At 40.0% G+C, this 27,371-nt stretch overlaps 1 protein-coding gene across 2 annotated transcripts; it reads right to left on the bottom strand.

Annotated features, from left to right (window-relative positions):
* Positions 1-1,564: 1,564 nt before the first annotated feature.
* si:dkey-27c15.3 (GON-4-like protein) lies at positions 1,565-26,128 on the bottom strand. 2 transcript variants are annotated; one of them, XM_036562645.1, is made up of 28 exons: positions 25,469-26,128; positions 24,668-24,739; positions 23,700-23,932; positions 23,476-23,550; positions 23,310-23,360; positions 21,788-21,838; positions 21,591-21,686; positions 21,374-21,487; positions 21,003-21,173; positions 19,480-19,687; positions 19,017-19,118; positions 18,764-18,804; positions 18,556-18,665; positions 16,674-16,914; positions 15,616-15,702; positions 14,032-14,200; positions 13,288-13,417; positions 12,407-12,554; positions 12,177-12,293; positions 9,487-11,034; positions 8,675-8,768; positions 8,468-8,556; positions 8,016-8,213; positions 7,097-7,240; positions 6,758-7,009; positions 4,359-4,531; positions 3,640-3,742; positions 1,565-2,691 (listed from the first exon to the last, which is right to left on the bottom strand). In XM_036562645.1, exons 1-28 carry the CDS (start codon positions 25,719-25,721, stop codon positions 2,575-2,577), a joined length of 5,187 nt encoding a protein of 1,728 aa, XP_036418538.1. In that variant the 5' UTR covers positions 25,722-26,128; the 3' UTR covers positions 1,565-2,574. The 2 variants fall into 2 exon arrangements, with proteins under 2 accessions (XP_036418538.1, XP_036418539.1); XM_036562646.1 differs by having other exon boundaries at positions 8,690-8,768.
* Between the last annotated feature and the right edge of the window lie 1,243 nt (positions 26,129-27,371).

The raw sequence follows: 27,371 nt of genomic DNA, 5'->3' as shown, positions 1-27,371 counted from the left end.
CTTTAGTGCCTTTTAACGCTGTGCCAACCAACTGCACGTTGGGGCTGGTTGGCACAAGCGCACTCATGAATGCAGTAATTTCATAAACATCATTTTCTGGCATTGAAAGTGTTTTTAGCCAAGATGTTCAGCTGTCATTTGCTGATAGTTGGGTGATCCCAATGCCTGGTACACCCAGGATTTACAACAGAGAGGGAGAACTGTACCTACCAATCCGGCTCTCCTCTACTTTAGAACCGTACACAGCTTCAGTACCTGAACTGTAACTCTACATAACAACCTTAGCACACATTTCATGTTTTTGTCTTTAAATCAAACTCGTATCAGCACCTTCACTAAGAGAAACTACTTGCATATCTTATACAGCACAAATAAAAAGATTCTGCTGAAAATATTTGTCATTTTATTTGTCAGAATTCCTTACAAATGGTTATTTACATGAACATGAAATGAAGTGATTTCTGACAAAATATACAACTTCATGTATTTTGTAATAAACTTTAGTGTTTCGGTTTGTTAATATTATATATATATTGAGTTTGATTTCCAGTTTTTATATATATATATATATAAACTGGAAATCAAACTCAGTGGTAATGCAACACCATCCTCCATTCTGCACGTCCAAAAAGGCACGGTGTTTCTGTGAGACGTGCTCTCTTCATGATACTAAAAGCACTACAAAATAAATAAGGCACCTCTTCTTCTTTTGCCTTTATGGCTTTTTGCTTTAGACACATCAGTGAATTCATGATCGAGGTCCAAATGCACCAAATTCAGTCGATCAGTAACAGAAAAACACACGCGATCTAATAGACACAATATCCCTCACTCCAAATAGTCCTTTTGTTAAAGTGTCTCTTGTGAAACGTTCACAGTGATGATGATGTTTCTGTCAAGGTCCAGCCTGAACACACTCAGTGTTCTCAACTCATCAGCTCAGCTGAGCCTGGAGCTCATCAACCCAGCAAACACCAGCAATCCAAACTGCTAGGTGGACTTTTGATGTCTATAAGCTTGTGCTAGTGATTCTTTAGCCTCATAAAACCATCCTAATGCATTTGATATTTATTTTATATCTTCCTGTGATTAAAAGGGGAACTCAGGAGATTTTATAAACACAGTTCCGCCAACAATGTGGACGGGTCAGGCTGGAAAATGGACAGAAGAAAATACTTTCTATGAACAGGACATCAATATTGAAGCGGAAATTTAAGCGATTTATTAAAGTTCTGCATAATTAATTGGTTAAGATGTAAACAACATCATTCAGACTGGTTTGATGTGAAATACTCTGTTCCTAAACTTACCGGTTCAGAACTGTTCACAGTGGTGGTGATAGGAACCAGACGTCTGAAGAGATTATTGCCTCTAAAACAGGGGTGTCAATCTCAACCACTAAAAGAACCGTATTAAAAAATCTCAGCAAATCTGTGGGTCAGCTGTTCTTTATTTCATTTTTACTTAATATTTTGCCATGACCCAAACGGGCCATTGTTTATTCAAAATATGACAAAACTACAACAGCAAAATTGGTATTAAATACTTATTAAAAAATAATTCTAAATAAAAAAATTGTTTTAGGTAGGTTTTTTTTAAAACTGCCCATTTGCTTGAACTAGACACCAGAGATGTTTTCCTTTTGTGTAACCGCTGGCCCACGGTCAGAGGGTCAGAACGCACATTATGTTGCAGTGCATGCTGGGGACTGTAACGGGCTGAAACGGGCTAGTAAGAATAGAGAATTAAAATCATTTCACAGGCTGAACAGGACTGTGTGACAGGCTTGACTTAGCCCGCAGGCCTTGTGTTTGACACATGGGCTCTAGAAGATCCTGCACAGAAAATTATAACATGAAATTGTTACAAATATGGTGTCTGATGCCAGAGATGTTGTTTCTATAACAGATTGGAGATTTTAGAATTTTTAATTACACTCAGGGCAGAGAGGTACATACGAGATTTGAGGAAAAATAATCCTAAAAGAAAACAGCTTTTCAGATTCTCCACTATTTTAACTCCAAAAACATGTATAGGTTCACTGGTCAGCAGCAAATAAAATGGCTGTATTTGTGTTGTAGGCATTGTGACCCCTGGTTCCAATCACCACCACTGTAAAGTGAACCATTTCAATTCAACACACTCGGAATTACTCTGTTTACATCTGAACCACTGAATTAAGCACAGAATTAATAAGTTTAACACTGATATATGTCATATAGATATATAGTATTTTTCTCTGTCCACTTTCCAGCCTAACTTGCCCATCTTTTCTGAGGAACCATGATGACGGTTCAGTTGATAACAAAAACATAAAACAAGGTGTGAAAATGAAAAACAAGGCAAAGAATTTTTACTCTGCATTTACTGGTAATGTCTATAAGCTCATACTCTTGCTACGCTCACAAAAACACGGTGACACAAAGTGACCTTGAGTTTGGGGATGGTATTAATGTTCTCCTCCATTAAGACCTGGTTTGTCAGTCCACGTTCCAATTATTATTATTATTATTAGACTGTTTGTGGTGGGAGAGTGCTGGGTAGACATGCACTAGGCTTTACTGTGGATTTCCCTCAGTCTGGTTCCACTTCTTTGGGGCTGGACTGGAGCTCTGTATCTAACCGGCTGGTGTGATGCTGCTTTGTGGATTTGTGAAACAGCTTTATGAGGTCCCGATAGCGTGCACCAACCTAGGGATCAAAGCAGAGCCAAAAGGAGGCATGTCCTTACCACATGACCAGGGGTACAGATGCTGAAAAGTGCAATAGGTTCTAAGACTGGCTTTACATGGTGAAACCTGCATGCAACTAGTTGCATGTTGTAAGTTGCATGCAACAATTTTCCATGCAACTTGACAGTTACACGAAGCAATTCAAAAAACAATGTTGCACTCATCATATTTTGGTATTTTTTGATTTAGCCAAATGATTTAGACATAGCGGCTCGTATTTTGGATACATCATATCGTTCTCCGGTATTTAAATATCTGTAGCATTTTTATCAGCTTTGCATAATTTGATCTATGGATCAAATTATAATGGATATGGATAACTTGTTATGTGTATGTTAATCTTTTGAAAATTTGTGTAAACAGCCATTACACTGATAGTCTATTTAAAGTCTTGAAGTGTTCATCTTGCCTCAGAAACAAGTTTATCAAGAAGCTGATGTTCAAGTCTCTTCCTCTGTAGTAATTTTCAAAATCTGAAGCTCTATTTAAAATCCCGGGTGTCAGGAAAGGATATAATAAATCTAGCCTCGAGTTCACGATAAAAGACTTTTATTTTCTTGTACACTGATCTAGTGAAATCAATCATTTGAAACTATGTTTGAAAGTATAAGTTATCTGCTTTTTGACTGGTTGTTTCATGAAACTTGTTCCACAAAGTTAAGGTGCTTGCATCTGTTGTGGCCAAATTTCAAGATGCAGGACACTTTACATTATGCAACTCAAGTGCAGTTTAGTTTCATGTAGGTTTCAAGCAACTAAAGTTGAATGGAAGTTTCACAGTGTAAAGCCAGCCTTAATATTGTGACAACTATACTTAACATACACATCTGCATAAACTGACTACATGTACAAACTGAATATGTACATATCTGGTTTTAAATACTGAAAGTACAGATGAAGATCGTACCTCATTGGCCGTTTTATTACCAAGCTGATTAGCGATAGAGCTGAAGGTGCTTTGACTGGCTCCTCTCTGCTGACAGGTGGTGAGTATCACACGATCCGCCTCCCTGTTCAAAGAGATGCCATTGAGAAGCTTTTACAGTGAATAGATACTTCAGACAAACAGCACTGTGCAATGTGAGATAACACTAAGTCCGGTATGAATGAAGGGAAGTAAACAAGCACATACAGATGCCATTTAAGTCTAAATCCATATATAGAGTAATACGTAATTTACCTGTTGCATAACATAAAGAATAGCACAGAACACAGAAGTTAAATACAACAGTTTTCTGCAAACTTTAGTGGACAGTTTCTATTTATTTGCTAGGTTTAACATTGAAAAATGATAAAACATAAAATATAATGTGTTATAAGTTTTCAAGAAAATCAAGAAAATGTCATTTGACCAGGGGTACCCAAACTTTTGCACAGCTGTTTACTACCTGCCTTTATACACAACCAAAATAAATTCATGTACCACTGCAGTTCATTTACACTGGTGCTAAAATGAATCCTTACAAAACCGCTAAACATTTACTATGTACTTTTTCTGTGTGATTTTAAATTGGTAATATTTAGCCTATATTTGTGTCACCTAATCTGAGCCCAGCTTCAAACATGCCACTGAGTGAAGAAAGAGGTCCAGAAAGCTGTTAATAAAATTAAACTTTAATTTCTAACCTTGTCCAGAGCACAACCTTTTCCCCACTTGGCATACGTGAACAGTTCTTGGCACAGACAGGACTTCCTGAAGCTTGGCAGCGGAACTGCGTATCTCTCTCCCGGGTCCATTCATCCTCCAGCTCTGCACCAACGCCATGGCACTCTGCATTCTGGGTTATTACATCAACCCTCTGCAGTGGAAAGAACAAAACAATATACTTAATTAACATTAACATATCATTAAAGTCACATTTATTTCACAACCATTCTGTATACATTAACATTCATTCTGGAAGACAGAGAAGGAGAAGACTCTGGCTGCAGACATGCACTCTCGGCCTGACATGCACTGCCAGCCCATATGTCAGTGCACGCCCTGCCACAACAGAGTGTTTGTCGGTTTTATGAGGAAAAACAGCGAAACACGTACTGCTGGGCAACAAGAGTTACACTGAATGTATATTTACTTTGTCATACTGATAATACAGTAATTAAATATGGAAACTTTCAAAATAAAACCTTCCACTATGATAAGACACAATGTTGGGTTTATTCGCTGAAAAAACAAACAGGCTAACGGAACTGCTGGAACTCATGAAAGTCATGCTGAAGATGAGGAGAACCATTAGGAAGCAAAACCATCAGGAGTTGGCTTGATGGTTGCTGTTAGAGTCCATTAGTAAACAATTGTATCTGGAATCAGTCCCAAAACACCCGATTAAAAGGATTTGAATCCTTTACACTGTGATATCAACCCATCAGGAAAACAAAGAATACCATTAGCGACTACTGAAAACCACCAGGAACCAACAGACACTTTTTATAGATTTTATGACTCTTTACAACAGGGAGGGACATTAAATGTAATTCTCTAGCTGTTTTATGTACAAAAATAGATCAAGTGATGATATCGCTAAGCAGCAGCCGCCAAAAGTTAATGTGCCATTTGGCTGCTTCTGCTGTTGTGGCAGAGAGTGCACGCCCACATGACGTCACTGGGGCTGAGAGTGCATCTGTCTGAGAGTGCGTGTCTGCAGCCAGACTCTGTTGCAGAGAAGACGTTTTAGCTCAAAAAGTTTCATCATGCAAAACGTCGGAGGGCTTTAGAATTATTTGTGGAACATCTGGAACATTTTGTTAACACCGTCAATCACAGACATGAATATTCATGAGCAGTGAGAAAGGTTCAGAAACCAGTCCCCTGTGGGGTCCAGTGGCATCGTTCCTGGAAAAAGTTTTAGTGATTTTAAGATGACATTCTGAGACTAAGTGTTACTGCTGTAGAATTCTGTAGTTCACTGAGCTCAAATACTATGCAAATACAAGTCCAAATACTGTTTTGTGGGCATTTTAATTTATTTGTAAATATTTGTTTAGAAAAATCTGTTGCTTAGCATATGAAGGTTAAAAGATCAATGTGGAATTTGGTAGACTCTATCTCCTATGGAGACCCGACATCCACTTTTTATAGAAGCCATTCTAAAAACATAATTTGTGTTCCACTGGCTCCATATGGTTAGTTTGCTTGGACCCCAATGATTGCCACTTGTGATGTAATTTGTACGCAGTCGTTTAGCTATCATAGCGGTTACAGTTCAACAGTTCAGTTGGAACATTATCTTAGTTCAGATTGGCCTTTTATCTGCCTCTCTTGAAACATTAAAACTCTTCAGATCTATATGATTCTTATGAATGGCATGTTTAGCATTCCCAATGGTGAATTTTGCGGAAAAGCGACGAGTTTGCATGTAAACAATTCAGTTAACATTAGTGTGGCTCTAGCTGGATCCTCCAACCCACAGTTAAAAGAGAATTCCACCAATTTTTCAAAAATTTCTTGCATAATTCAATAGTGAAAATGTAAGTGAGTGGTTTGATGGAAGATGCTCTGTCCGAGAGAAACTTACTGAATTGTCAGAAGCGGTGCTGATAGGAACCAGACGTCCTCTAAAATCCTCTATGAACTCCTCTAACATCCTTCTTACAGAAAGTTATGATATGAAACGTTTATGAATGCCTGATGTCTGAGACAGTGTTTTATGATAGCGTTGAGGTTTGATTTTGGCCTAAATTTTTTTTCTAAAAGCCATTCATGGTAGACAGGTACATGCAGGGTGTTGTAAGACACAGTAGACCCCAAAGAAAATGTCTTTTGTTTTAGAATCATTACATCAAAATCTCAGAAGACATGTGTAGGTTTACTGTTTTGGGTACTAAAAAAAGGGCTATATTTGTGTTGTAGACATCATAACCCCTTGTTCCTGTCACCACCACTGTAAAGAAATCTGAGTCAGTAAGTTGGACCATACATAGACCTTCAGCAGGGGATGTAGGACAGGGCCCTTTAAATAAAATCTGTGGATTTCATTCAGATTAACATTACACTTACTTTTTAAAGTCTACTATACAAACATTACCTTGCAGTCAATATGACTTTTGTGAGCTTCTGTTCTCTCCTCAGGAGAACAGGCTCCGATAGGCTCACACACGCTCTGCACTGTCTGAACACTTGAAACACTATCAGTGTCGTCCCACTCCACTTCTTCCTCTTCCTCCTCTCCATCATCAGTCCGACACTGCGCAGGTGGGTGGAGCTGCTCAAAAAACGCCCAGTACTCCTCCAGCAGGTGGGTGTGGTCACGGAACAGCATAGCTATTTGTGCTTTCATCTGAAAATGAAGAATAAAGACTAGATCATTCAATGAAGACAGTAAAGACACACACAGTCGAGCTGTTAGTGTTTGGGTTGTAATGACCTCTTGTGAGCCAGTTAGGGTTTTAGAGGGGCCCTGTTGCAGCGTGCGCACGACCCTCCTGTAGTGGACAGAGTGCTCTCCGAAAATGAGCTCCAGCTGCCTCAGGAACCGCCTGCTTCTCTCAAACGCCTGCTGCTCCGCCAGCTACAATTAGAAAACACCAAACAAGGTGTCACAACAGCTGGTCTAATATAGCCCAAAAGTTAAGCAGTAATAAATCTTAAAATAATTATAATAACATAAATAATAACACTTCTTCCTTTCAGAGACATCCTTTCCATTTCTAAAATGTATCAATATAATTCTTACAGTATCATATGTGAGTGGAGGCCAACATGACAATAATCATCGTCATCGCAATATACTTCTCTAAGCACATCACAGACATTGTCAGTACCTAAAGAGCACTGACTGCAATTTTTTATAAAGAGAATATAGTTTGTCCTGTTTAAGTGGATTTAGTGCAGTACAGCAAGTAAAACAAATGAAATCACTGAATTCATAGTTTTTTTTTTTTAAATGTGGTACTAATGGTGCTTGTTTGTCATTTATCAAACCTCAGAAAAATGTAATACTGTGATGTGTATCGTGTACTGAGATGTCTTATGAGTACTGTGATGTTATAATTTTGCACCAACAACCACTCTTAGTCTTTCTTTTTAGCAGATATTTACTGGTATTACTTGTATTTATTAGCCTTATTATATGCATTGTTGTTTATGGAAGATTTACTTGGAGCGATTTCTAAGCGTCTACTCTTCATGACATTTTCACACAACGGGAAGGGCAGCCCAAATTATGTAAAAGACAAAAAACAAAACATAGGTTCTGGCCTGACAATCACAATATATCACTGCTTGAAATATTTCAAAATACAATCTTTTTTCAATTTGGTGTTTCTATTATATTTCTCTCTTACCAGGCCACACGCCTGAGCTTGTTCTGGGTGCAGGAAAGCAGCGAAGTCTCTGAGGAGCTCAGGCCAGTCTCTTAGCACAGGCTTCAGCCTCATAAAGAGCTCCACTGACGTTCTGCCTTCAGGGTCCTGCTCAAACTCATACAAAACACCCAGGAACTCCTCCACCTTCCCTGGCACTGTCTGCAGCACCTCACATGCCTAAAGACAGTACGAAAAGGAGTAGAGCAGGCTTCAGAGAGGCTAATTATCCAGCTCAAGAATTCCAAAATAAAACCTTTTTACAAGACATAAAACTGGATAAAACCGGAAATGTACCAGAGCTACAAATCACAGAAGCATACTGGAACATATCTCCCAAATACTCAAAGTAAAAGATAAAAATACCGCCCAAAATAAAGAACATAATGCTTAAATGCATACGGAATATAAGCAGATACATCAACATTACTTGCCTTCTCCAGATAAGCCTGAGCAAACGCAACATCTTTAGTATCTCTCCGAGGATCATTGTCAGATAAGTCATCATAGAGAAGCCGTTCCACTGAGCAGCCATGAAGAGAATTTCACTAAATTATTCAGGTATAGTTCACATAATCAACAGAATAATACAGCAAACAAGGAAACATTTGGAATATATATCATAAAGACACAAGGTCAACCTGAGGCATGACAACCTGACTGGACTTCATCTGCAAATCTTTTATCGTCAGACCCCGGTTCTGATGCCAGCCTTGATAACTTCTCCATTGTCTCCTTGTAAATTTAAAAAAGAGAAGATTTTAAAGCACTGCTTCAGAACAAAAATGTATTTTCCAAAAAGGTCAGAAGATTTAGCTTACACATATATTACATAATATATATACATATATATATTTTTTTTTATTTTTACCCGATTTTTCTCCCCAATTTAGTCGTCTCCAATTCCACCCGCTAGTTAGGACTCCCCCAGTCACACGATGCTATCAACGCTAGGAGGGTGAAGGCTAACACAGGCTTCCTCCGAGACCTGTGAGGCCAACCACCGCTTCTTTTCGAACTGCCGCTCATGCAACGTCACTGGACAGCCGAACGCGCTCGGAGGAAAGCGCCAACCGCCAGATCTGTTACGTCAGCTAACAGACGCCTGCACCGACTAGCATCGCGCTGAGTGATGGAGGGAGAAGGAGGGGCCATCCTACCCATCCAGAGAGAGCGAGGCCAATTGTGCTCTCTCGGACTCCCGGCTATGGACGGCTGTAGCATCACCAGGGATTGAACTCGCGATCTCCTGATGATAGGGCCAACACTTAGACTCTACCAGCACGGCTTTAAAAGAGTTGGAAAATGTGTTGAAACATCCACTTAACATACTCTCTGATGTCATTTTTCCAAAGTGTTCACTCTCGGTTTGAAATAAAGACCCATGGATTTTATTGCAGTGATAAAATGTGATAACTTGTATTATAGACGTCTGCAAAACAAATCAACTCACCTGAAGCTCCGGCACAGACAACACAGATGTCTCAGAAGCAGGTGACATCACTTCCTCTACTGTCCTCAAGCGCTTCTCTTCTATTTCTCCCTCCATGTCTTCTCTAACCCTTCCTCCTTCACTACACCCAGGCTGTCTCTGGTCCCTTCCATCCTCATCCATCACTGTCTCCATGGCAACATCGTCCCCATACAAACTAGGTGTGGGGCTTCCTGAGCTTTCTGACAAGGTGAGGAATGGTTTTCTAAAGCCTTCCTCTCCGCACTCCTCCTGTTCCTCCTCATTAGCAATCACCTCATCGACATCCAACTCTTCTTCCTCTACTGCTGTCAGTAATGCACTGTCTTTAATGCTGGCTTCCAGACCTTTATTTGAGGACACCTCTAGCAGAACTGCATTATGTCCCCTGGAAATGTTCCCTAAAACACTCTGAGTAACATCTTCCATCTCTGTCGTCTCCTGAGCTACACAGGGTTTCTGGTTGTGAGCTGTAACTGGCTCATGGTTCAGAATAGTGTTGTGACTTGCACTGTTTGTAATAATACAGCCTGGAGGGAGTATAAGAAACTGATGCAGAGTATTTTGAGATACAGACTTTGGAGGATTTGGGCCTAGAGGGACTCTTGGTCCTGTGCTTAGCTTGAGTAGGGTGCCACAACGCTGACTCATGCAGTCTTTAGCCAAAGAGGGGAGGACAGAAGGCGTTTGGGGCGCTACCTTAGTGGCTGGTGCAGGACATATTAAGGCAGTGGCCACCGCAGCAGTAGGTAAGATGATGACATTGCCTTGGCTAGAAGCTATTTGTGCAGCACTTGAGCCTGTTTCACTGGTTTTCACAGCTAGATCCCCTAGAGAGGGTAGGTTCAGGCTGGTGGCCACTGGAGCAGTAGGTAAGGTGAGAATATTTTCATCCCGTGGGCCTACTAGAGCTACATGTTCAGCGCTAGAACCTGCAGTATGTGTTTCTTTTGTTGTCACAACCACGTTCCCAAGAGAGGGTGGCTCCACTGGAGCAGCAGTTAAAGTTATGACAAGTTTTCCTTGGTTTTGATCTGCTGGGTCATTAAACTTAGAGGTTACCATCTGGGTTTCTCCAGTACTTTGAGCACTTACAGTTCCAAGCTTAATCTTTGGCTTCTTCCTCAAGGAATTAAACTGAACAGTCTGACCTCCAAGTTGGTCAAGGTGAGCAGACTTTGGCAAAATGGGTGGGAGACGACCGAGGGCTTCCACTACATCTTTTGAAAGTGGAGGAGCTTTGGGAGGTTCAGTGGACTGATTCAAAGTCAGTGCAGAAAGCTTAACCGAGGCTTTTCGTCTCAAGGAACCAGGAGGAGGAGGCATAAGAGCCATTGCAAGGGTCTCTGGCAGCCAGGGAGGGTATTGGGTACCTGGGGGGGAAGTACAGGATGAAGAAGCAGGTTCTGGGGTGGCAGAAGGGGTAGCAGGAGCTACAGTGGTATGCAGGTCTTTATGCTTGGCAGACTGAGAAGTGGCAAGTTGCTGGTTGTATTTCTTCACTTCTTCATAAATCAGCTTAAGGTTTTCCTGTGAGAGAGAAAGTGTGAGAAGGGTAGGTATACAACTTATGCAACTGTGTTTGACAGAAGTCAGTATAAAGTAAAGTGATAAGAATGGAAAAAGTACACAGAATGGCAAACAACAGTAGAGAAGCCTGTAATTTTATCTCTAATTGGTGAAGTATAAGCGACCCATTACTTGTTGGCTACAGCACTGTGGAAAAGTCAGAGACTCATTATTACCTTACTAAATTTTCTGTTATTCATTTTTCAGGAGATCTTTCTGAGGAGATCAGATATGTGACAACAACCCACTTGCATAAGAAAAAGTGGAAGCTTTTAGAAAATAACTGCAAAAAGCTGTCACTTCTAAAAGTAGATTTAAAAAAAGCACTGAAAGACAGAAACTGGACTCCTTATAACTGTGCAAGACCTGATGGACCACCGAAACTGTCCCCATCAGATAAACAGCAATTAAAAACTGCATCTTTGAGAGAGAGGAGAAAATCAAGCTGGTGTTTTTGTCCATCCTTCCACTGTGAAAAGACAACTCAGCGCTATGGGTCTGAAAGGATGTATAAAACAAATAGACAACAAGAAGAACAAATGCAAATCAAACAAAGAAGCTGCTGGTGTTCTCAGAACAATGGACTGACCACCCCAGAGTCCAGACCTCAACATTACTGTGGTTGGGATTACTTGGATCATGAGAAGCAGAAAATGCAACCAACTTCTAAGACTGAACTTTGGAGGTGTGGAAAATATCCCTGCAGATTTCTTTGAGAAACTGAAAGTGAGTCTTCTGAAAAGAATGGAAGCTGTAATAAAGGTAAAGATGGACACAATAAATATGAAACATTTTGATATTTCATTGTTGAGGCTTCTGTGTAATTTTCTGTTACATGTACGGTTTCTGATTATTCCTGAGACTGAAAAATGAATAATTTGTACTTAATGGTTGTTTTGACTGAAAATTAAACAAATGAATGGCGGTCTGTGACTTTTGCACACCTCAGACAACTAACATGGCTTGGCTGATCCCCTATAAAAGGGGAAAGTGAGTAAACTTTTTTTCTGTTGCTTTGAATCACGCAGACAGAATTTCCATTTTATTTTTATTGATTTCACTAGTTACTGTGTGTCTTTCAGAAGAATTAGAACAATTTTTACCGAAAGCCAATAAGGCATGAGGCGCTTCTCTCTCTCTACTGGGGGTCGCAGGTCATCGGGACTGACTCTTTCGCAGGCCACAGGCATAAAGGGATATTTACCTTCTAGAAAGTAATTCTGAAAACACACAGAAAGAGCACTTAAAGACAGGCTGGAGGAATCATGGGATAAAGGTAAGTCACACAGCCTTTTTCACATGTTGTGCCATAAGATATTGGCTGTTAACAAACCTTTATGATGCTGGGGCTTTGTTTTTGACATGCACTGCGGATGTGGGCTCTCAAACAGACGAAGTTCCTAGCAACAAGCAGGTAATGACATGCCAGCTGGAGTGGGTGCAGAGTACCCTGAAAGTGTTTATGGCCCAAAACTATCAAACTGTAACAGAAGAAAATGGGAAACAGAATCCAGTCAACTTATATATATTCTTCAGGAAATACTTTTTGCTATGTGATTAATTTGTATATAACAGTGCAGCTAAGTACTCTCAGAGATAGCTGTGGGCAATATGATGGTATGTTATTAGAGGAGTACATTTTCCTGAGCATATGATAAGTATAATCAATACTTCTGGAACACGTAACAACTGAAGAGATCATGAAAACCAGATTTAGATGAAAATTTTTACTACAGAAATGATAGTAACTTCATTAACTGCATAACTGATTGATTTTTGCCTCCTGTTCATTCTTAAATTAATTTTGAAAACACAAAATTAAAAAGAAATGACTGCAGTCAGATGCAGTAGATCACTGCCTTTTTTATGTGGCGCTACTGTTTTACTGGTGTATTTTGTCTGTTCCAAGTTGTCAGGAGAAAATAAATATAGTGTGTGCATAATATGCATTGAGCAAAGTGATGGCTGCTCAGCTCTGTACACGTGATCTGGCAGCCGCCCACTGTCTAGCACAGCTGTAAATTAACTGGACAGGGGAAGTAAACCAGTCTTCTCATGTAGCTACAACACAGGATTAATGATACTCTACTGGACTTTAAATTATCACTATGCTCTTATTTGTTTGTTTATATATTTAGTGCCTTTCTCATTCCCAAGGCCACTTTACAAAGTAGCATGTATTATAAATGAGTCTCACATAAGAACATGGCCCACCAGTTCTCTGCTGAGGTGAAGGGTCCCTTGTAATGAAAAGTAGACAGGTTAGCCTCCGAAAGCAGCTCAGGATAGAGGAAAACTGGACGTGTGGCCATCAACCATGCCAAATGAGCCGGAATCTGGGATCCTACAGAATACCATTGAAAGTCAAAGTAATTATAAACAGCAGTATAAAGGATTACAACATACTGTGGACAGGGAAAGAAGAAAGCTGCAGTTCATGCACTTTAAATGAAAGAAAACACTAAAACCTGATGATAGGGCTGACACTCCTGTTCTACAACGACTTAAGTCTTCAACCGAAGTCTTTGGCTAGATTGCTACAGAATTTCGAATGAGATTTTAAAAAGAAAAAAAAAAAACCTTTCTAAACCAAAGTAGGGCTGTCATGATTCCTCTATTATATATGATTACTTAATGTATCTTCAGAATGAATATGCAATAATTACGATAATGCATATCATAGATACTCCTACTTAATTTTATCGAATTACTTGGTTAATCATCAAAATAACTGTTTATTTACTCAGGTACTGATATAATTGTAACTACAGCCCTAAGTACGGTTGTGGACAATACCTGCACTGCACATTTTAGTGTTTCCCAAACTCTAATGCGCCCACTTTAACTCATGAGTGGTTCTGTAACTGGATAATGAGTTGAGAGCAGGAAGAAAAACTCAAATGTGCAGTGCAAAGGTGCTCTGTGGACTGTAAAAATGATAAAAGTGCTCTGCTTCACCTGAGAACAGTGGACCCTGGCCCAGAGCGTCAATTTTAGGAGAGTGGTCTAACTCTTCAAGCAAGTCGAGCGCAGCCTGTAGGTTACAGGCTCTGAAGACACTAACAAAACCAGGCTCTGTTACACTCTGCGCCTGCTCTGCCCGCTGAGCAAAGAACTGCAGCTCTAACTGGGAGACAGAGGGAGAGACAGAAGCATAGAGTTTAAAATGCAATCAATTGTGCAACTCAAGCAACCTCTAAATGGCAAAAATCAATATAACATTAGTGCCATAATAGGAACAGCACACAGTAGAGTAAGGGGGACCTGTATGGGTTGGGATAATGCTTCCAACTTCCTACAGTGTTTGGTTACATCCTGTTCCATTAACATACTAGCCGTGCAACCAGTAGTGAGACACTGAGATGTGTAATAATGGAACAGTCAAAGACAATGGAAAAATAATAATGATACATATACTGCTCTACACTGCTCCTATTTGGTTTATAAGCTTACCGAAGAAGAAATTAGTCGCATGCATCATTTTGTTTCTAATACTAGGTTATGTATCCCCTTAGGCCCAATCTCATTTCGTTCCTCGCCCCTACCAGTCCATTTTTTGCATTCACGTCTAGGGGCAGGGTGTCCCGATTTTTGTTGAGATGAAGGGGTAGGGTGAAGTGTTAGGGCCATAGGGATATGGCCCTCCAAACAGAGGTTTTCAGAGTCACACTCCAAACAGAGTGTTATGAGAAAGAAGGAAAAACCGGCAAGATTGCGGCACAAGTGACCAGAGAAACCCACAAAAGTGAGCAATTTCTCTGTTAAAAATTACAACAACCATTGTATTATCTTAGTTTAATGTCGTTTCAATGTATTATTGAATTGTGTTTCTTCATTACAAAAGTGAAAAAATCGCTAGCAGAGTGCTGATGTCTTGGTAGCTGGCTAGCTAAATGTCCTGTTAAAAGGTGCAGCAGTTACTTTCTGGTGCCTCAGGTTGTCGGAACTGCTGCTCCATTTAAAATGGAACGAAAAATTCATACAACAGGCTTACGAATAGCTGACTTCAGCTTCATATCACTGAAGAATTAGGGGTGGGCAATAATGAATAATTGTTGCAAGGGCCCCCTTTGAAGGCATATGATGCCCTAAATATAACTAAAGCCCAGCAGTGAGGAGCTGAACTTTACCCTCCTCTGCTATCACTGCAGACTGGCAGGGTCGCCTACAGAGCAGTGCTGGTAGCTGTTAATGAAGTAATGTTCTTTTTGTTTGAGGGTCCCATTTCATAGGGAAGATTTCAACCACCACCCCTTGTAACTCAGTTCCAAGGGGCAAGATGACACTTGAAAACAAGGGGTAGGGGTAAAACTAAGAAATGGGATTGGGCCTTACTCTAATTACAGCAGCAATCCTGTCAGGTCAAGTCTCTTGAGATCTTGAGCTCCTGCCCATTTTAGCCCCATCTTCCACTAACTGGGTGCACATTTCAGCAACTGGATGCTTAACCAGGTATTATCTATGCAGGTGTGCGAGTTTTTTCATTTGGGAACCTTATTTGGAGTAAGACTGACTGTGTATGTGTGTGAGGGCATGTCTTACCAGAAACTGTCTAGCAGTGCAAGCCTCAGTCTGTAGGCCCTTCGTCGACCTGCTCAGCATGTTCACCTGTGTCAGTAGCTGCACATGCTGAAACACAACATACAAGACATTTCACACTATAGCAAAAGGTAAATATATTCCTTACAGCACATTTTGGCTACATTCACATTACCAGCTTGAAGTGGCACAAATCCGATTTTTTGCCCTAATGCGACTCAGATCTGATGTTTTCATGGCTGTGTGGACACGCAAATCTGATCTTTACAAATCCAACCTGAGCCACTTTCATACGTGGTCCTAGATCGGATACATATCTGATTCGTGGCCATGCGACCTTAATGTGACGCTCAGATCGGAATTCATGTGCTTTTTTTTCACTGCACGTGCACCATCATTCAGCGTTACCATGGCAGCAGCGCCGAACAGAAGTTAAAGCCTGTAAACGGCGGAAAAGCAACACATTTCACCTTTTTCGTCTTTGTCTTGCTCTAATAATGAAGCTGAGAGCTGATCAGAGTTAATTATCTTCTCAGTGAAGCTCGTTCTGCTCGTGAGTTTGTGCTGATGATGCACGTGATTCATTCACGTGACGTTACTGAGTAAGATGTGCGCATACGGGTCATTTCAGGACGCCGGTTCGTTCACATTAATGACAGATTTGAATCAATTACCTAAACGAGTGCAGACAATCGTGTCAGAGAGATCAGATTTGAGCAAAAAATCGGATTTGAGCAATGGGGCTTGTAATGTGAATGTAGCCTATGTTTTTCTCAGTACTTTTTCTACCTGGAAAAAAAAAATGTGAATCTTTGGTTAACAGGTTTTTAATATTTTGTTTATCTCTTAAATCTCTCTTTTGTACAGAATTTTTTGATTTATTGGTATATTGTCAATTAACCACATTCAGACACTTAAAATGTTCCCTGGCCGGTATGAACGTGTAGTTAATTTGAGAGTGAGTGGCTCTTTTCTATGTTTATATCCCATAGGGGGCAGTGTAACTTCAGGAATAAATTCACTACTGCCACTATTAGTTGGCAGCAGATCTGTCTCTTGACCTGCTGGATGTGCTGCTGGAGATGAAGTTTCTGGGCATGAGTGAGACGCAAGGGGCCACTGGGGACACTGGGGCCACTGGGGCCGCTTGGGCTTGTGGGGCTTTTGGGGCGTTTAGGTCTTGGAGCGGGTATGGGTATGCCTTTACTCTCCAGCAGAGCCTTCCGCTTACGAATAGCTGCCAGCTGCTCTTTTACTGTTCGGTATCGCTGTTTCAGGATGTCTGCTAAAGGATCCTCATACCTGCACACACGGATCAGATACTCTTAATATACAACAAGCTTCAAGCTCCGGAGCTGCTCAGAGACACAAGTAAACATACAGTTTCACAGCACATATTCATTCAAACAGTAAAAGAAATGAGAGATTATAATTCTGCGTAACTAAAGTGTTCAGATGTAAACCAAATCATTCAGAGTGTTCGGATGTGAAATGCAGCTTTCCAGAGACAGAATAGTTCACAGCAGTGGTGATAAGGAATGTTTGATGCCTCCAAAACTTCCTCCCATTTTTAACAGCTAATAAATTTATTAACTACTATATAAAATGACATGAAGTTGGTATGAATACAATGTCTGGCAGTGGCTGATATCATTCTATGATGCTATTGAGATGTACCACCGTTGCAAGCTCCATCCCCCCACTTTTTCATAAAACATTAGAAAAACACAAAAGACACACACAGGTTCACTGGCTGTTTCAAATACAATGCCTATATTTGCGTTCTAGACATTGCAGCCCCTGGATCTCATTGCCAGTACCGTTAAGAAACCAATTTCACATCAAATCACTCTGAATAACGTTCTTCACACCTGAGTGAATAAATTATGCCAAAATTAAAAAGTAAAGTAAAATTCCCCATGATACAGATTAACATGCTGCAGGGTTAATAAGAACCTAAGAGTAAATGTAGTTGTGAGGAGTTGAGGACTCTAATGACAGAGAGGCAAGTGCTGATTAAAGTATAGATTAATCCGATAAACCAAGATTACAAATCAAGCTGACGACTGACATTTCTGAATAAAACAGCATTATGTTAATTATTGCTCTTTTGTTCTTTTTCACATACAATGTAATTTTGTTTTTATTTCTTTGCCTTTATTTAAGCATTGCCTTTGGTTCAAAATGGGAAATAGAAAACATTGTACTTAACTCTGGGCTATAAAAACAAAACAAAATAATTAACTACTCACATACATACTTTGATCACCACTCGCAAAGATTATAATGTAGACTGTCAGCCTAGCAAAGAATGTTGGGGATTACGCAAACGACAACAGGCTAGTTTGGAATTATTTTGGTTTCCAATCGAATTAACACAGAAAACCACTGGATGTTAAGAGTGTTACATGCCACATATGTGGAATGTAGCTCTCTTTACAAATCATAATTTAATAAGCAATATAACATGCTACTCCTGTTGGTAATTACATGATAATTACCATTTAGATCACAATAAAATAATTTATCACTTGTCAAAATTTGCATTTTCGTCCAATCTCAAGATGTTCTGCGTGGGATGTTCTATAACCTTTTTCCTGAATTCAGCAATTCAAAAGGAGATTATTCTGGGTGAGAAAAGTCTCCATATTTATTTATTGCTTTCCTTTTCTATTCTGCTGGTACAAGTAAAAGCGATAGACGGATGTTTGCAGCAGATTATTTTGGAGGCATATGCACAAATTCCTAACTGCTCCTATTGTGCCACTGTGTTACCATATCAAATAAAGAACACATTGACTTACATAAGCAGTGAGTTAATATGTAATAAACATTTAATAAGCAACCACCACTAACAACCATATAAATTGGAGAAGGTACTGAGAGTTGTGTGTCTGTAATGCATGCCCTGTCTTGCTCATGAGTGGTGAAAGCAAGTCTTACTGAATTGTTTCCAGAATACTGGGAGGTTCTTGCTGGGTAGCGTCGTCTTCTTCTTTTTCCTCTTCTTCTTCATGGCCTTCTTCCTCCTGACACCCTAATTCGTCTTGAAACTATGGAGTGGAGGCACAGTGCTTATTACAGCAGCCAAGACAGATGAAAACTACAACAAAGAGAGAGATAATAACCACTGAAAACAGTCATTTCTTACTGCATCAAAGAGCTCCTCCATCAACTCATTCACTTCCTTTTCTGGAAAAAAAAGAGGTGCATATGAGGAGTAAAGTCAAATACACTGTACAACATCCAACTACTGCCTGTTGCAGCCTCCTTCACCTTCATCTCAGCTAATGATGTCTCACTAAGTAAATTTTATCTTAGAGGTAAGTAACCCCTTCAAGGCCTTGGCCAGATCTGAAAATGAAGAACACACTTCTGCGGATGTCTAGATGTTGGTTACTCACTGGTGATGCGCACTGCCTTGTCATTCCTGTAGTCCTCTACATCCGGCTCATCAATGTCAGCCAGAAAATTATACTCCGGATCATCTTCATCATCGCCCTCCTCTAACAGGAAACAGACAGTGTGCGATGTTAGTAACAGAACAATAACTTACATTCTCAAAGCTTAAAAAGAGAAAAACAGGCCTCTTAAAAATCAAACCCCTCCAAATAAATTACACATTTAAGTTGTTTCACATTCAAAAACACGGCTATGTCATTTCATGTTTCTTCTTCCTTCTCCTTTAACTATCACTCTCTCTGAATAGCTCATTGCTTACCCCTGAAATATGAACTTCACATAAAGCTTTGTATTTCTATTTGTATAATGAATAAAAAGTCATTAGCAGATCCAGCACCATTTAAAAGTGACCCCAGTACACAGATCAGTTCAACACTGGGTTAAATATTAGATTTGACTGATCACCTTCATTCTCCACATCAGAGCTCATGAGGCCCTGAAGCCACCGTGTCCACTCTACGTCCTCCGGGGCAGAGCCTTGCTCATACATGTCCGGTGTGATGTCAGGAGCTCGAAGCTCCGCCTCCAGACGACCCAGTGGCACGTCTCTCAGTGGACGTTTGGAACGAGTGCGAAAAGCCATCAGACTGTCTTCTCCACTACTGCTGAGAGACTGAACACAGGGAGAGAGAGAGAGAGAGAGAGAGAGAGAGAGAGAGAGAGAGAGAGAGAGAGACAGACAGAGAGAGAGACAGAGAGAGAGAGAGAGAGACAGAGAGAGAGAGAGAGAGATCTGTTAAAAACATATTTGTTAAAAATTGTTAACGAATATATAATTAGTGGGTTATTTAGCATAATTATAATAAAATAATGCTATAATTGTAATTACACTAATTAATATTATTGTTAATTGCTTTTTCTTTACATAGTTATTTTTATTGTTCATTTTTGTTGTTATAATGTTTTGGCAATATTGTACTTCACACATCCATCCATCCATCCATCATCTAAACCGCTTATCCTTCTGGGTCGCGGTGGGGTCATTGGGTAGAAGGCAGGATACACCCTGGACAGGTCGCCAGTCCATCGCAGGGCAGACATATACATTCACACACACACACACACACACACACCTAGGGGCAATTTAGCATGTCCAATCAGCCTGACTGCATGTTTTTGGACTGTGGGAGGAAACTGGAGTACCCGGAGGAAACCCACGCAGACACGGGGAGAACAGGCAAACTCCACACAGAAATGACCCTGGTCGCCCGGCCGGGAATCGAACCCAGGCCATCTTTGCTGTGAGGCGACAGCGCTACCCACTGCGCCACTGTGCCGCCCTGTACTTCACACAGTAATGCTAATAAAGGAATTCTGAATCGAACAGAATTGAAATCACCTTCAATCAGCCTGCAACTGTTTTACTCAATTTTAGTTAACTTTTAAAGTGGATTTTGGTATGTTTTAGTTATCGTTTCATTTTTATTATTCTGTTTTTATCTATTTTAATATTGCTTTACATTTTTTATTTCCTCATTTATTTAATTAATTATATTTTTCATTTAGCCTTATTTTATCTTATTAAATTACTATATTGTTGTAATTTTAATGGTTTATTGACTTTTTTATTTACTACTATGATTATCATTACTTTTTAGTGTTTGCTACGTTTTTACAATTTATTTTCTCAATCCCTGATTTCTGTATGGGCTTGACTACATTGTAAATGAGGGTCTCCCTCAATGTACTCGGAGTATAAATAAAGGTTGGCTGATTGATTGATCAACTGAGACAAAAAAAAGAGACATTTAATAAATAAATAAATAGTATATTCATATCACAAGTAACTTATCATCTATTCATGCAATACATTGTCTTATCTTAACTGAACTACAATTTCTGTTACAGCCTCTTTAAACAGTTCAATAAATTTGTTAAAAATGCTGTTAATCTACTAATAATCAACACAGTAGAGTTTTTCAAGCTACCTGGTATGTGTCCATACAGTCAGAGCCGATGGCCAGCTCCTCATCCACGGCATGAAGTTTCTCCATGAAGCTGCACTCTCTTGACGGCCCTGAAGGCTCTGGACCCTGAGGAGGTGGTGGGGGGCCCATGGGCACTACCTCAACCCTCAGATGCCTCGCTCTGCGCAAGCTCTAGGAGAAAGAAGGAAGATATTTTGTACAATGTGTGTCTTTATATGGATGCACAACTTTTTGGTTAGAATAGAAATATCTGCAGAAATATCCACAGTTTTAACTATAACTCACTTGTAAAAATTAACAAGCAAGTAAATAAATGAACTAGTGATGAAATTTCTGCAAGGGACAAACGACTTTCTCAAGGTGTGAGATACCTGTCTGGGGCTGCAGCTGTTTTCTCCATCGTATTCACTGAAGGATCTGCTGATGCTTATTCGAGTGCCCCGTGGTGACGACGCTGTGCTCTCTAAATCACTTTCCAGTAGCGTCTACAACACACAAATACCGTGTCTGAAATACTGAGTATCTATATCAGCTGAGGACAAAGTTTCAATGACTGACAACATATGTTTGCAGAAAATTCTCACTCACATCTTCTGCTGTCTCGTCATCTTCTTCTTCATCAGGGCAATACTCCTCATCAGAGGAGTCTTCCTCTTCTAATGGAATGTCCACAAACTGGGGACCCTTCAAATAAACCCATATTAGATTATATTCATTAATACAATATTAATAATGTAACCAGAATTAATTCTAAACTGCAGTCTGCAGGGGAGCTTTTAAATTACCGTCATTTTGTTGGGCTTCTTAATTGGTGAAATGTTCCAAGTGGGAATGACCTACAAGATAAACGAATAAGTGAATAATTCTTCAGATGAATGTATCTTCCAAGCATGCACTTTATGGTCATCTCTTTCATATATGCACTTCTAATGGATTTGATACAGTATGGCAAAATAAACAAACATTCAAAACAGTGTACTGAAATTGTACGCTCTTCTGAAGGTCTCTCATTCACTATCTCTTGTGGAAACCACTGCCAGTGTTTAAAACTATCTATGCCTAAGGGCATCTTACCAGAGTAAAGGGGGAGGGCGGGGTGGCAGGGCTTACGCTATGCATGCACTCACACCCACATGACTTCACAATTAATGCCCGGCAGCATTGTTACTTAGAGAAAAAATTCGATTTAAGTTTAACATGAAAAATTTTAAGGTGTAAATGCTGTGGAATTACTGAGTTCATTGAGTTTCGTTTGTGTCCTACAGGCTGCATAAGATGCACTGTATTTTTTCTTTTAGCACATATAGACACCTTACTGTACATATTGCACTTTCTGCACACCTTATCGCACATCTTGCACATCTGGACACTCCACACCTAGATACTTTTATTTCAGTACCAATATATGCACATATTTATTCAGTATTGTCATTTTATGCTGTTACCTGCGCCTCCATGTACATTCATTACTGCACTGCCTTTATTATCTCAGGTTATAGATCTTACTGCAGATTTCTGTATATTTCTATTTGTATATATGCCTGTAGATAGTTTTTTTGTATATATTCTTCTTTTTATATTGTATCACCCTTTTTATTATGACTGTCCTGTTTGGTTTGACTGCTACTGGCTGCTAAATTTCCTTCGGGATCAATAAAGTATCTATCTATCAATCTATCTATCTGTCTGTCTATCTATCTATCTATCTTGTACTTGGACCCCAATAATCGGCACTTGCAATGTAATTTGTAGATGGTCACTAAGCTCCCAACGCTGTTATGACAGTTCACAGAAATCAACATGTTTAATAACAATTTCATATGCAAACTAAACAGAGTCTAATTGTCTGGATTGCAAACAACGATAATTTGTGCATATTAACCTTCTACAGCTTGGTGCTCCAAAGCCACTGAATAAAGAAATCTGAATATGTGAAAAAGCAACCACAAACGCTTTCTTTGTACGTTTTGGTAATAATATCTTAGTTCTGATTGGCCAACAAAAATCAAATACTATATCCGTGGGTTGGCCGAATAATGACCGTAAACTGTTACTGTTGTGTTTCTGGCAGAGGATCAAGTGTCCTTCAGAACTCTCTGCTGGCAGGAGCTTACAAAAACCAAAAACTCTTCAAATCTACACAATTCACACAAATGGCATATTTAAGCATTCAAAACTAATTTTGCAGGAAGGTGAAGAGTTTGTATGCTCGATTAGAACAACAGTAGGACTAAGCATATACCCTCTGCTCCTCATACAGGGCAAATGGAGTTATAAAAGACAAAACCAACAGACTAGCAGACTTACCACTCCTTTCTCCACAACCTCTTTTAGTTTAGAGCGAGTCATCTTGGGCTCCTGGAGGATTCAGTAAGAAAAGGTGACGAAGTCAAATCCAAAGAGCATAATACAGTTAAAAATTAGAAATTTAATTATTATTCTTATTATTTTTAAGTAAGCCAAAAATACTCACAAACAGTGGAACAGGTTCGGTGTCATTGATGGCAGCTTTCATCATGGCCACAACATGTTCATTGGTGATCACCTCCTGTAGATATAATTACAGCAACAACATGACTTCTACAATATGTTTTTCAGTGTACTTGAGGGAGAGTGACATTGTTTAATATGTAATAAATAGAGCCTGTGTTTTTGTCCAAGAATATATGTGAACGTTTTCTCTCAAACTGCACTCACATGTATAATGCTGCGCACGTTGGCTGAGGTCAGGTTATGCTGCCGTGATTTGTTCTCAAGCTCCCTGTCGAGCTCTTGATCAATCTCAACCTCTGGCTGGATTTCATCTTCATTCTCCTCTTGCTCTTGCTCTTGCTGGGAGCCTGCCTCGGTAGAGGTCCCACTCATCTCCTGTTTCCTCTTTAGACCTCCTTTCCTTCTCCCACTTTGCCGTGTGCCGCTTTGCTCGTTATCTGAGAGAAGAAAAAGTCGTAGGTTAAAAATAAAACAAATTTAATTTGTGTAAGATCAGAAAATCAAACTGATTCCACATATTAAAAAATGAAAAAAGCCCCCTGACCACTCATATTAGCCTACTCACTGGGCAGCTCAGTGTCCAGGCCACGGGAGAAACAACAAAAACCTGCTATTTTCTTCTCAAATGAAATTCTGAAGGGTGGTGGGCACTGAAAATTATGTACCCTTCAAAGTTATACACTAAGCTTTCTACCAAGAAGCACTGGTGCCCCTGATTTGAAACAGACAGGAGCACACAGACAAATATAAGAGTACAAACTTACTATGATTTTTTTTATTACCACTATTAGTCAGAGAAGATAATAGTTAATAATAATAACAGCAATCAGACTGCCCAAACCCTTAAAGGTTAACTGAACAATACTATGAACTTTCACCTTCGTGCTTTTCCTTGCAGCTTATTCGACATGTCACTGTCTTTTCCTAATCAACACAAAGTCATTACTCATTATGTGTGAATACAGATGTGTGGATGCTGTTTAGGCACACAGCGTTGAAAAATGCTACAATTTTGACAGGCCACTGTAAGCACAGCTGGAAAATAGCAGTGTGGGCCCAAGTGTAATATTTGTTGTGGGACGAAGACCAAAAAAAAAAACAAAAAAAAAAACAAAAAAGCGAGCCATATCGCTCCACACTTCCCCAAATGTGTGCAAAAAACTAAATCTCACCGACTGTGATGACCAGGGTCTTCTCGGTTTCATCTTCTGAGGACAGGCCACACTTCACATTCTGCACCACACCTGTTAACCAGTTTGGGGCTTTATAAGTTTATGGCAGTTTATTCAGTAGACAGTGCTACAACAAAACACATGTAGAACCTGCTTAATAACCAAATGAGACATTTATCTCAGAACTGCAAATATGTTTGTTCTTAACATACACAACGTTGTGTTTCTCACCCACGATGCTCAAGTCAGCTTCTTATTCTATCTAAACTATTATTATTAACTTATGTTTATTCTTATTTCTATTTTTTATTTTCTGCATAGTATATGTAAGTTTATGTGCAATTCGCTGCTGTCGGAAGAAAATCCTGTATCTCCAAAATGGTAACTTTACAGGAGAAAGAAAAAACCTTTACTTTCAATGTAGGTCAGTGGAATTAGAGTTTTTTCCAAGTCATTTTGGGTCATTTATTTTAGTCGATTCATCATTAAATTTACACACAATGTAAAGGGCAACAGATATGTTCAAATTATGTCAAAAACGGAGGTACAAGGTTTTCTCCCAACAGCAGCGAGTTATATGTTTTGCTACTGAAACACTTCAATTTTCCTTTCCTTCCTTCAATGAAGTTCTACCCATCTATTCGAATTTTCCCGTTCCACCTTAAATAGTGCAGCACTTACATAGAACCTCGCTTAAGTGGTGCAGCAGTTACATGTAACTGACGCAGCATTTAAGGTGGAACGGGAAAATTCCAACGAGTAGCTGGCGAATAGGAAGCTGACTTAAGCCTTGTTTCTCACCCTCGGTCTCAGAAGCTGGACAGACAGCTTGGCTGCAGGCTTTGCTCCTTGCTGCTCGTTTCGATGACGGTGAGTTTTCGTTATTTGGATGATTTAGCCCTTCTTCAGCTGGAGAGGAGCCGGGCTCACAGTCAGGAGAGGGGGTCTGGGTGGACCCTGCTGGTTTGCACTCGTTCTCTTCATTCCTGCTGCACTTGGACCGAGAGACGGCTCCTCTGGCAGCCGCCAGCCTGCGCTTGCGTCCCGGGTTCATCTCAGCTCCACTGACACTTCAAATCCATGTCAAAACCTCTGTTTTCAGTCCGAGTCTGTCCAACCAAGCGAACCCGAATTTTAAATACTGAACGCTTTAGCTATTCAGGTTAGACTCGTTTGTCTTTAATATCCGCCTTTTCTTACTCCGTTATTCCACTTTCCAAAACAAAACAGTTAGGTTAGCTAGGTTAGCTTGTTAGCTACCCAGGATCAACACTGCTGCAGATTCTTCGCTTGAGAAGAAACATTTCCTCTCAGGGTTTGATCAGGAACATCTCAAACGACCTGACGATCTCAGCCAGACTGCAGTTCATGGAGATATTAAAACATGTTCACACAAGATAAACAGATAAACACATAAACAGAAGGACACTTTCATTCTGCGCGCCGTCTGCAGCACCGGGTGGGCGGTACAACAGCAAAACGCCACATCCTGCCCTTACACCGTCAGAGGGCAAGTCCACAGAATTTGTACACAGAGAGAATTGCCGCTCAATAACATTATCCGAGTTTGTCAGACGCTAGAGGGCGCACCTGAGCGAGTCCACAATCCATGGGTTAATATGGACCATTTGCGCAAAATCATATTTTGTAATAGTTTGTAGGGCTTAAATATTGTTTTATATGGAAATAAAAAATGTATGTATAAAAGAACAGAGAACAGCATAAAACTGTTAGCAGTAATGCTAACCAATCAGCATTCAGTAGCAGTAATGCTAACCATTTAGCACTCAGTAGCAGTAATGCTAACCAATCAGCATTCAGTAGCAGTAATGCTAACATATCAGCTCTCAGTAGCAGTAATGCTAACCAATCAGCGTTCAGTAGCAGTAATGCTAACCAATCATCTCTCAGTGTCAGTAATGCTAACCAATCAGCATTCAGTAGCAGTAATGCTAACCAATCAGCTCTCAGTAGTAGTAATGCTAACCAATCAGCACTCAGAAGCAGTAATGCTAACCAATCAGCACTCAGTAGCAGTAATGCTAACCAATCAGCACTCAGAAGCAGTAATGCTAACCAATCAGCACTCAGTAGCAGTAATGCTAACCAATCAGCACTCAGAAGCAGTAATGCTAACCAATCAGCACTCAGAAGCAGTAATGCTAACCAATCAGCATTCAGTAGCAGTAATGCTAACCAATCAGCACTCAGTGGCAGTAATGCCAACCAATCAGCTCTCAGTAGCAGTAATGCTAACCAATCAGCTCTCAGTAGCAGTAATGTTAACCAATCAGCACTCAGAAGCAGTAATGCTAACCAATCAGCACTCAGAAGCAGTAATGCTAACCAATCAGCACTCAGTAGCAGTAATGCCAACCAATCAGCTCTCAGTAGCAGTAATGTTAACCAGTCAGCACTCAGAAGCAGTAATGCCAACCAATCAGCTCTCAGTAGCAGTAATGTTAACCAGTCAGCACTCAGAAGCAGTAATGCCAACCAATCAGCACTCAGTAGCAGTAATGCTAACCAATCAGTACCAGAGAACTTGTAGAGAGGAGAATTCCCACTCTGTAATGTCTTCCAGGTTTCTCAGACACTAGATGGCGCTCCCGAGTGAGTTCAAAATGAATGGGTTGATATGGAGCATTTGAGCAAAATGATAGTTTATAAATGCTTAAACATTTTTAATGTAAAAGAATGCGAT

This window comes from Colossoma macropomum, unplaced genomic scaffold, assembly GCF_904425465.1.
Source record: "Colossoma macropomum unplaced genomic scaffold, Colossoma_macropomum, whole genome shotgun sequence".
In the NCBI taxonomy this organism is placed as follows: domain Eukaryota; kingdom Metazoa; phylum Chordata; class Actinopteri; order Characiformes; family Serrasalmidae; genus Colossoma; species Colossoma macropomum.
The sequence above is the reverse complement of the archived record's forward strand: the minus strand, read 5'-3'. Positions and strand labels throughout refer to the sequence as shown.

Excerpts from the sequence above, each read along its gene's own strand:
- si:dkey-27c15.3 (XM_036562645.1), bottom strand. The coding sequence starts at position 25,721 with ATGAACCCGGGACGCAAGCGCAGGCTGGCGGCTGCCAGAGGAGCCGTC. Across the intron at positions 19,119-19,479 it reads CTCTGATGTGGAGAATGAAG|AGGAGGGCGATGATGAAGAT; the intron begins GTGATCAGTCAA and ends GTTTCCTGTTAG. Across the intron at positions 8,557-8,674 it reads GTCAGGTTGTCATGCCTCAG|TGGAACGGCTTCTCTATGAT; the intron begins GTTGACCTTGTG and ends ATGGCTGCTCAG.